We start from the raw sequence: 10,412 nt of genomic DNA, 5'->3' as shown, positions 1-10,412 counted from the left end.
CTATGACCCCGGGAGCCAAGCAGCTCAGGGTCGCGGACTCAGTGGGCCTAGGGACCCCACCTTTCCCAAGGAATGATTTCTGCGGGGAATATCCAAATGTAGCTTAGCATTGCCTTGGCTAAGTCCCACCGGGCAGAGAGATCCTGACAGTTGTCTGCCTGCAGCTTCGGCTCATCATACCTACAGGAATTAAGCTGAGACCCAGCTCCGGAAGAGGCATCACTCCGCACTGGCAGGCGCCCATCTCAGCCAATGATTCCCTCACGCTCCTGTAATCCTCGCCTGATTTGCTTCGTCCTGGGTCAGCCTCCCCTTTGTAGTGTCCTGCTCGGATCCCTTCTAGTCTTGTAACAAGTCAGAAGTGGGCCTCCTGCTTCTTCTCTGGGTTACTGGTGGAGCATGAATCCCACCTCCGACCTGGCCACTAGGGAGCATCTTCCAGCCTCTGGGCTGCCCAGTCTCCAGGATTTGCTGGCATCAGCCCTGCAGGCACTTGTCTTGTGTCTGCCAAGCCGCTGGTGTTCCTCGTCTCCCAGGGGCGCTCCAGGCAGCACCCCTGAGCCAGCACCCCTGGGCCGGGCCTTCCCTTCCCTACTGCCTCCGGCCTGTGGCCCAGGGCCTCACTGTGAGAAGGACGGGGTCTGTCCTTTGGACACCCCATGATCGCCGCCACATCACACATGCACCGTCCTCTCTCCCTGAGGAATTCCAATGAGCTCGGCACGTTCCTTTCACTTGAATGGGCAGGAAGGGGTCAGGGCGCCCACCGGGCCTCCCGGCCCCCGGAGCCCTGCGGGCAGGGCCTTCCCCACACACCCTGACTAACCTCCCACAGGACAGCTCAGTCCTGCTCTTCGGGCCAAGCAGCCGCTCCCTCTGCTCTTGCCCTGCATCCTGCTTTCTCGGCTCCCTTCCTGAATCTTCTATTCTGCTCAGCTCCCACCCAGTGTTCTCTTCCTGATGGTTTTTAGGATGTCATTTCTGCGTGACATGGGAGCCAGTATCTAGCCCCAGGAGGGTGTCCCTGGGTGGCCTGTCCTCATCGGGCCTACAGAGGTGCCCTCACAGGGGCCGGTCGTGATGCTTGGGCGTCTGGAGGACCTTCCCAGTGTCCAGGCCCCCCCTGGCTGCTGGAGCTTATTGTCCTGGTCCTGAGGCTTTCCTGTCTCCCTCCCGCTCCCCGGGCCCAGCCCCAGGCTTCGTGCCCCTCAGCGGACCCCCTTCTGCTCCTCCAGTGGCCCTGTGCGCTCTCAGGCCTTAGGCATTCGGGTCTCTTTTCTCTTCTTGATCCCCCTTCACAGCAGTTGTGTGGGGAAGAAAACCTTTCCTGAGCAGCAGTGAGAGTGGAAAGAGGCTGGGAAACCCCCGTTTGCCACACTCCTGGAATCTGCCAGATTGCACAACCTGGGAAATGAGAGCCTTCGAGGAAAAAGCCTGATGATCTGCAGCTGCCTCTGGCCTCGGGGAACTTCCCCCAGCCCAGTGTTTTCCCTCGCCCTGTCTTCCCATTCGTCCCCCCAGCAGAGCGTCAGTATATATGTGCTGGCACAGGTCGCGGGCCAGAGGCAGGGCAGCTCAGCCTCACCAGGAGCCTCCGCGGGGAGGGACAGCCAAAGGTGAGGTCCAGAACCTTCCAAGCGGTTCTTCCTGGCACATTCTCTTTCCCCACAGTGTTCCTGTGCTGGGTCCCAGCTCTCTGCTCCTTTCCTGGATCCATGATCCTGACAATGAGGATTCAGCAGATGTGAATACTTTCTGGGACTGGGCTTTAGTCGTGATCATCCTCTGTGGGCCTTCGGGGGTGGGTACAAGTGGCACCTGCAAGTGTGTGGGCATCGTTTCCCTCATCTCATTCGATAGACAGGTGCACGGTCACAAATGCCCAGAGGGCTCCTCGGAAGCTTCCTGTCAGTGGGTGTGAGGGCTCATAGGGCAGGATTGAAAGTGGTGTGTGTTGGAAGTGCCGTGCAGGCTCTCATCCTGGGATTCCCGGGAGGCAAGTGGAAATGGAGACGTGGACTCCCTGGAATTCTGTCTACGTAGCTCTGTATCACCTGCTAACTGTGCTAATACACGCTGTCCACTTCCTTCTCCATATACCCCCCACACGGATGCATGTACATGGGTGTATAGGTACATGTATGTGTGTGTGTGTGTGTGTAGACATGAAGGATAGGTCACATTCCCCCCATGAACAAAACAAACCAAATGAAAACAAATTTGTCTCCTCTTCGTGTGTCCCCAGGACTCTGCAGCAGGATGAAGCTTCCCGTGGGCATCCTATTGTGCTCCCTGATCCTGGGAGTCAGCAGCCAGAGTTGGTGGACATTCCTCAAGGAAGCAGGTCAAGGTAAGGACCAAAGCATGGGGGTCGTGGGGAGACTGCACTTGGCCTCCTTCGGAGTTCACCTGAGCCGGGGCCACATCCACACAGGGCAGGGGCCATGAGTGGGAAGCACAAAGTGTGGTTTGCAAGTCCGCAGTTTCCCTCCCTTTTTTATTTATTATTATTGCAATACAACTGACATATAACATTATATATAATTAAGGTATATGTCACGTTAATTTGATGCATTTATGTATTTGATTGCCTTTGTAGCCATAATTAGCACATCTACTATAGTCTATTATTATCCTTTTTTTTTTTTTTTTTTTTAGTATTTGAAATAATTAAGTTTGGGGCGCCTGCAGGTCTCAGTTGATTTAGCGCCTGTCTTGGGCTCAGGTCATGACTTCAGGGTCCTGGAATCGAGCCCCATGTTGAGCTCTCTGCTCATTGGGGCCCTGCTTCTCTCTCTCCCTCTGCCTACTGCTCCCTCTGCTGGTGCTCTCTCTCTCTCTGTTTCAAATAAATAAATAAAATCTTTTTTTTTTTTTTTTTTTTTTTTTACAAAAGAAATAATTAAGTACTAGAGTATAGCAAGCTTCATAGTTATAATAATACATTGTTTGGTGTCCATTATACTGTGCATCAGATCTCCAGGCTTCCTCCTTGTGCTTTTCCCCCTGAAACCTCATCTGTCCTATCCCACCACCCCTGGCTTTTCTGGCCAGCATCACCCTCTTCCATGGGGATCCCCTTGCCTGAGGTCATATAGGGTCTCGGCCTCCACTTGCAGCAGGAGCAGAAAAAGATCTGGGGTCCCTGGTGCCTGCTCCCTATTCCGAGTGGACTCTAGTGCCGCCTGGTGGGAAGGCAGGGACAGCTCATGGCTGGGTCTCAGGCAGCCTGAAGTGGGTGCATCCAACTTGTGCACCTAGTAATTACATCCAAGAGTAACTGAGCTTGGCCGTCCTAGGTGCTGTTCTGAGAGCTTTACATGTATGGATGAACTCGTTTTCATCCTCAGGTTTTAATCTTTAATCCTGGGATGTAGGCACCATCATCTCTTACTAGAGGACCTGAGGCAGAAAGAGATGAAAGAGTCCTAACAAAGTCCCCACACAGAGCAGGATTTACCCCAGTGCTGGCGCTCCCAGAGCTTCCTGGGACAGGACTACCCTGCCTCCCACCAGAGAGCACATGGGAGAGTGAGTGGCCTGTGAACACATAATCCTCTTGCTCATCTGCCCAAATGCCAGATAGTCAGGATGTGTTGCAGGCAGAAGGCAACTCTGAGAGCTCTCTCCCCCAGTCGAAGGCACAAGGAATTACATGATGATGGCTCTTCTGGCCTGAGACCTGGCTGGGCGGGAGAGAAGAGATATACCCCTTATGAGGCAGGGTCAAGAGGCCAAATTTGTTTATTTCACTAAATCATTTATTTTGAGTTTTCTGTGATGGCCAGTGCCTATTGCTTTAAGACTTTGCTGTCAATCCTTTCTAAATTCTCACAGGCACAGCTACAATTTTTTTTTTCACCTTTAGGTCAAGGTTTCTCAAAGGGCCATTCTAGGGCCACTGGCATGAGAATCACCTGGGGCTTGGGGTGCTTTGTGAAAGGCAGATGCCTGGTCCACACACTCCCCCTCTGCTGAATCACAATTTCCGAGGCTGAGCCTGAAATCTGGCCTTTAGCTAGCACCCAGTGGGGTTTTCCCCCACTCAAGATTGGGTACTACTACCTGCAGTCTTGCTCCCCGGGTGACAGATTTGTCGGGCATTTGGAAGCACTTCTAAAGCCAGCGGCCCCCAGGCACCTATTGAGTCCGTAACTCGGAGGGAATCAGTATAGTCAGAAGGTTGTGCTGCTCAACCAAGCGATCTTTCTGAGCACTGGGAATGAGAAATACATGAAATGAAGATAGGGGCGTGGCCGGTATTACGCAAACTATGACGACCACTCACTGAGGTTTTTCTCTTTTGCCTAGTCAGCTACTTTCTAGAAGTCTTCATGTGGTTACCGAGTAGTCTACTGAGACTCCTTCAGTCCATTACTCTCTGGTCTTCCTCTTAGCCTAGTCCCGCTGCTGGTTTTGTCCCAGCCTTCCTAAGGCCTAGTGAGGTGATAGCGTATGGAGCACCTACAATCTTCTAGAAGTTATATGTGTAATTTCTCATTTCTTTGCATAACCACTGTGGGGAAGGCGATACTCTTCCATTTATGGTGAGGACACTGAGCTTTAGAGCTGGCGGGTCAATTGCCCTTTTTATGCATCTGGTGACTCGATTTCTGTGAAGCCGTTTTGGGGAGCTCACTTTTTCAATTCTATGAATGATTGAATTCTGACAGTTGCCTGGAGGCCAAATACACCCCGGGCCTTAAGAAGTAGGTAGGAATGAGTTGTCTTCATGCTGCCCACAGGGATGAATTTCTCCCCTTGACTAGGCTGGGAGCCCCCTGGGGCAGCAGCCACCCTCACCCTCGGGCTTTGTCCTCATGCCCCAGCCGGGGGGTTCCCTTGTCTTTCCAGGTAGAGGTTCATTGTACAAGGAAGCATCCCTGAGAGACCATCCCACCCTTGTTCACACACATCACACAGAGCCAAAAGCCAGGTATCTACAGGATGGAATCAAAGATCATAAAATGTGTATCCAGTGCGATTCTGGAGGAATCAGGGGAGTGAAGAGTTAGGGAATATTTCTCCCAGCCAAGATCATCTCCAAGGGTTTTGTCGAAGACTGAAAACTTAGATTCAGTGGGAGGAAAACCTTTTCTCTATTTTCCAAGAGATAATCACTTTCAGTTTCCTTCCTTTCCAGGGACTAGAGACATGTGGAGAGCCTACTCTGACATGAGAGAAGCCAACTACAAAAATTCAGACAAATACTTCCATGCCCGGGGGAACTATGATGCTGCACAGAGGGGCCCTGGGGGCGCCTGGGCTGCTGAAGTGATCAGGTGACCTGGGCCCCTGGGGATGCAGGGATGGTGAGCTGGGTGAGGCTGTCAGAGGACAGGCCAAGCCCCAGAGATGTTGGCGGGAGAGACTGGCTCCTCCTGGTCCTGCCCACCCCCTCCTCTGGGCCCAGTGTGGGGTTGGAGTGGCTCCCAGGGCCACAGCAAGGCCGGGGGACCTGGGGATTCCCTGCCCTCCTCCTGGGGGCCCGGGGACCAGCCTGGCTGGGGTGGGCTGTGCCTGGTGCAGGGTCAGGTGCAGGGTGATTCAGCCCCTCCTGCCCTGGCTCCTGTCAGCCAGCCCTTGGAGAGAGGAGAGATTGGTGGGGGCGGTGGGCTTTGCTCATCAGGCCCTAATTCATCTCTTGCCTGTCCTCCTCAATCCCAGTGACGCCAGAGAGAAATCTCAGAGAATCACAGACCTTCTTAAGTTTGGAGACAGCGGCCACGGAGCGGAGGACTCGAAGGCTGACCAGGCTGCCAACGAATGGGGCCGGAGTGGCAAAGACCCCAACCACTTCCGACCTGCTGGCCTGCCTAGCAAATACTGAGCTTCCTCTTGGCTCTGCCCTGGGGAGCCGGGCTGTGAGCCCCCTGAGGGCAGGGACACCCACTCGTTGAGATCTCTGGCCACACAGCCTGGGGAGGGCTCCTCAGAGGTGTCTAATAAATACTTAAGAGATGGACTGTTGAAAAGCGTGTTCTTCATGGGTGTACGTCCTGCCGGTTAGTTCCCCAGGGGGGAAGGATGGACACCGCGTGAGGCTGAGCCTGGGCCCTGGTGTAGGGGGGACCGTCTCAGTGCACCCGGACAGATGCCCTGTATCCACCTTTCCCAGATCAGACCTGCCCCCCTGCCCAGGCCCCTCTGCTTACACTGGTGCTATTTCTGGCTCCTTGGTGTCCAGAGCTCTCACTGTGTCAGTTGTGTCCTGTCACCTTCTCTGTTCTCAGCGTCTAGATCCCTTAGCTTTGCTCCTCAATGGCTGCTGTCCTGGGGGCAGGGGACACAGCAGAGGGAGGCCGGGACTGTGGGATCAAGGGCCACCTTGATGTTCTGTGGGCTCCTCAGCAGGGCCTTCAAGTCCAGTTTCAACCAGTTTCTGTCCCTGCCATCTAAGAATGTGTCCAAGAGAGTTTTGCTCCTCCTGATTTCACTGCCTCACTTCAAGCTAAGTGTAGACGAAATGCCACCTCACTCGGGACTATTTCCTCAGGCCTCTGCACCTTAGCCTGTCACACTGGGGAAGTGGTAGTGAAGAAGGAGCAGTGGAGAGAAGCCATTTGGGGTGGCGCCTGGGGTGGAGTCAGCACACGGAAACCAGGTAATAATTTGAGACGGAACATTATAGTAGAAGGAGAGATTGACAGGTGCGAGATTACACACTATGGGGTCCAGATCACACAAAGCTGAGATGTCCATCTTGTTGGAACTCCTGTAGCCCATTGGATGGCCCATAAAGATTGTGGGGTGTCCCAAGACAAAGCCCACAAACAAGGATTCCCCACTGAGGTGCCAAGGAGGATACCAGGCAGGAAACTCCAACGGTGTGCAGTGGAACTGGGTTGGAGCTGGGGCTGCTGGGAACTCACCTGGAGGCAGCCCACATGGGTCACGGGGCCCGGCGGGCGGCGGGGGCGATGCTGTCCACCTGCCTGAGGCTAGCTGTGGAGGCGGCCGAGCTATGGCCAGAATGGTCATATGTGAAGCCCTATCCACCCCCCACCCCCCAGTGTGGGTGTCCACCGGATAAGGAAGTGATTCCAGTTAAACGAATTCACAAGCTTGCAAGCTGGTCTGGTGGGATCAGTGTCTTTAAAAATTCAAATACCAGAGATCTTGTTCGTTCCTCTCTGCCCTGAGAGGACACAGCTGGAAGGTGCCCATCTGCAAGCCGGGAGGAGAGCTCCCACCAGGCCCCAAATGAGTGCATCTTGATCTTGGACTTCCCTGCTCTCTGAAATAGGGGAAATACATTTGAGTGGATTAAGTCACCCAGTGTGTGGCTGTGGTGAGCACCCACCTAACACAGGCCCAGCGCTGCAGGGAAGCATCACAGAAGATGCCATGGAAGTTCGGGGGGACAGCCAGGAAGCTCCATCTAGTGAGGGGCAAGGGGGCCTGCACAGGACAGGAGCGCCACAGGGGTAAGGAGGAGGCCAAGCCCCAGGCTGGGGGAGAGGCCTTTCCTCCCTGCTTGTCCCTCCTGGGAGCTCAGGGATGTCAATCGCTACCAGCATGTGGATCCTCTCTGACAAAGACATCGAGGAGCCCACCGGAGGGAGAGAGTCATGACGACATTTCACAGAGGAAGGACAATTGCACGTGTGGTCAAGGAGGAAACAGAAGTGTGGATGCGGGTGTCAGTGACGGGAGATCGTGGCTCCTGCCCAGAGCAGGGCCAGGTGCACCCAGAGGGTCCAGGCTCTGGGCTTGAGAGCCAGGGTCGGGTCTCTGTGGAACCAAGGCGGGGGCAGCAGAAGCAGGTGGCGGCCCAGCAGGGCCCGGCCCGGGGAGTGGGTTCCAGTTGGTGACCTGGGGCCTCACTGCCCTCGGCGCCCCTCTGGGAAGGGTTGTGCTGCTTCACCTTGACGCCTCCTCCCCGAAGGTCACCTGCCTCTCCATGGATCTGACTTTCCAGCCCATCCTCCAAGTATCCTGAGCAACTTGGAACCTGCTGTGCCAGGCTGGTGCGTGCCAACCATGGCTCTCACTTGCTTCTCAGAAAGGCTTTGCTTCTCCTTCATTTTGCAGGACAAGTGCATGGGGTACACAGTGTGTGCTGACGGGCCTTTTTCTCCAAACCCTTTAAATATTCCAGCCCACCACTTGTGGCTTGCAGGTGACTCAAGGTAGAGGAGAGGAACAACAGCTGCCCCAACGCAAAGGAGAAGCAAGAGGGGTTCATCCAGGACGTAGGGCTGTCAGGTCCAGGGCTTGATCTGCACAACGTGGTCAGGAGGCACCTTGGGTGGCTGTGATCCACACCAGAATCTCCACTAGGTACTGCGGGAAGTGACAAGATTTTACTTTAGCATCAAATACACTCACTGTTCCTAGGAGGGCCTTGCTGTCTCCCATTCAAATGCAAATAGAAACCTCGGGAGGACTGGAGGTATCAGTCCTCAGGGTTTCTGAGGGGAAGCCTTGGGAGAGAGCAGCTAATATTTGAACTTCCAGACCACCTTGTGGACTCTCAGAGGGTCAAGTTAGCAGAAGGTGCTCTGTGAGAACAGAGGAGGGGAAAGATACTCTGCATTTCCCTCGCCCAAGACACCGTGGACTGAGATATACATTATTGTTGGTAAAACTCCATGAAAAACCTTCTGTGAATTCAGGGAAGTTGTAATATTTTCCTATCACTCAGCAGTTTTACTTGACTCTTTGGAAGATACTCTTGGACCTCCTTGGGCATACATTTTTTATCTTAGAGCACTTTTGTGTATAAAGAAAAAAAAGATGAAGCATACGCAAAATAAATTGATTTAAATGCTCCTAGAGCAATGATAATGACTTTATGACTGCGGCCTAGTTATTGGTGGATGTGAGATGTCCTAATTTCAGAAAAATCATGCTAAAAAATGTCTATCTTAGAAATACTAGAATATGCTATTACAGTTACTATTTATACAGGTTCCCTCTCATTTTATTTACCCGCTCCTGGGGTGTAGGTCAGCTCTACACCAGCACTCCCACATGTGCAGGACCCCCCCAGAGAGAGGTGGTGTATCCATGACTGGTCCTGACAGGGCGCATGTGCCAACCTCCCTCTCTAGATAGGATGTTGCAACTCGTGGCCCAGCCACATCCTTCATCCAACCTCAGTTCTCTCTCCAGGACACCCCAGAGTGACCGAGGGCCCCACTCGTCCTGCCCGGGCCTCGTCTGTACGGTCAGAGGGGAATGGGACCAGGAGGAGGTGATCGCACCCATCTGCACAGGTGCCTCTTCATCAGCCCTGGGTGCTCGTGAGACTGGCCTGCTTCTTGGATGCTCTCCCTAGGTTGTGGGGTGCATGGAGCCTCTTGGTCCTCGGTGTGGGACAGGGAAGAGACTCACTCGACGGCCTGCTTGTCAAACTCGGGGGCAAAGGGAGCCCTTTCACAGTCCCCTGATTTCCAAGTCGGTTCCTGAAGTCTCTAATTATGGGAAAGCAGTCTCAGCTCTTTTCTGGGAAGAATGTGTGTGCTCTACACACAATCCGTGATTTACGGAGGGCTGTGAAACCATGCTGGGTAAAACATTTTGCAAAGCTCCCATCATGACTCACACGTCCCTTTGCTGAAAGAGCTGGGCAAAGTGACAAGAACTCCAGGCTGCCCATAGGGCCTTGCTTGCCCAGGGACCTGAGCAGGAAGGGAGCCACCCTTCACTGGAATCTTCCCTTAATCCCCTGCAGGCCACCCCTTGGGAATGTCCAGACAGTCTAACACAGAGCCTTTTCAAAGCCCAGCTGTCCCCTGGTGGGTACAGATGCTTAGAAAACTCCTTCTCCATCCGTTCCCAGATTCACCCCCGCCTGAATGAGCCCCAGTATGTGGCAGGAACTGAGGGAGGCCCTGGGAACAGAGCGGCCAAGGGCACAGAGGACATCAGTGGTCCCGGGCAGGTCGCACTCTCCGGGGGAGCCATTAGTTAGCTATGCATGTTTACCACAATGGAATTAAGTTACACTGTACATTTAGGGGGTGAAGGACTATCCCGGGCCACTGTTCAGGTGGCAGCCGCACAGCATGTGGCGAAGAGTCCAAATGCTCAATCCCAGGCGGCCAGATATGAATTTCTGCTTGGCCCCTGACTCTGTGGCAGGTGAGAGGAGACTCGAGGACAAATGCTCTGCTAAGTAGTTCAGGGAAAAAGCAGCCTGGAAAATGCTGAGTATTATATCCCTATCGTTGTTTATGTATCAGGTAAGTACATACGCTTAGGAAATAGACCAGAAGGCAAACATGAAGGTTCCAGGAGGTGCTTCCTGCCTCTCCCCCAACCCAGGATGAGGAAGTGAGCCCTGCTGTTTTCTTTTTCTCTTTATACTTATTAAATGGTTTTTATGAAAAGATTATTTATTCATGAGAGACACACACAGAGAGGCAGAGACAAAGGCAGAGGGAGAAGCAGGCTCCAAGCAGGGA

The 10,412-nt window shown here is 53.6% G+C and overlaps 1 protein-coding gene across 1 annotated transcript; it reads left to right on the top strand.

Annotated features, from left to right (window-relative positions):
• Positions 1 to 1,304: 1,304 nt before the first annotated feature.
• Positions 1,305 to 5,965, top strand: LOC140594392 (serum amyloid A protein-like). The gene is made up of 4 exons (XM_072725453.1): positions 1,305 to 1,616; positions 2,246 to 2,350; positions 5,144 to 5,282; positions 5,668 to 5,965. The coding sequence occupies exons 1-4, from the start codon at positions 1,538 to 1,540 to the stop codon at positions 5,828 to 5,830; spliced, it is 486 nt and encodes a 161-aa protein (XP_072581554.1). The 5' UTR covers positions 1,305 to 1,537; the 3' UTR covers positions 5,831 to 5,965.
• The last annotated feature ends 4,447 nt before the right edge of the window (positions 5,966 to 10,412 follow it).

The sequence above is a fragment of the Vulpes vulpes genome, chromosome 11 (assembly GCF_048418805.1).
Source record: "Vulpes vulpes isolate BD-2025 chromosome 11, VulVul3, whole genome shotgun sequence".
In the NCBI taxonomy this organism is placed as follows: Eukaryota; Metazoa; Chordata; class Mammalia; order Carnivora; family Canidae; genus Vulpes; species Vulpes vulpes.
The sequence above is the reverse complement of the archived record's forward strand: the minus strand, read 5'-3'. Positions and strand labels throughout refer to the sequence as shown.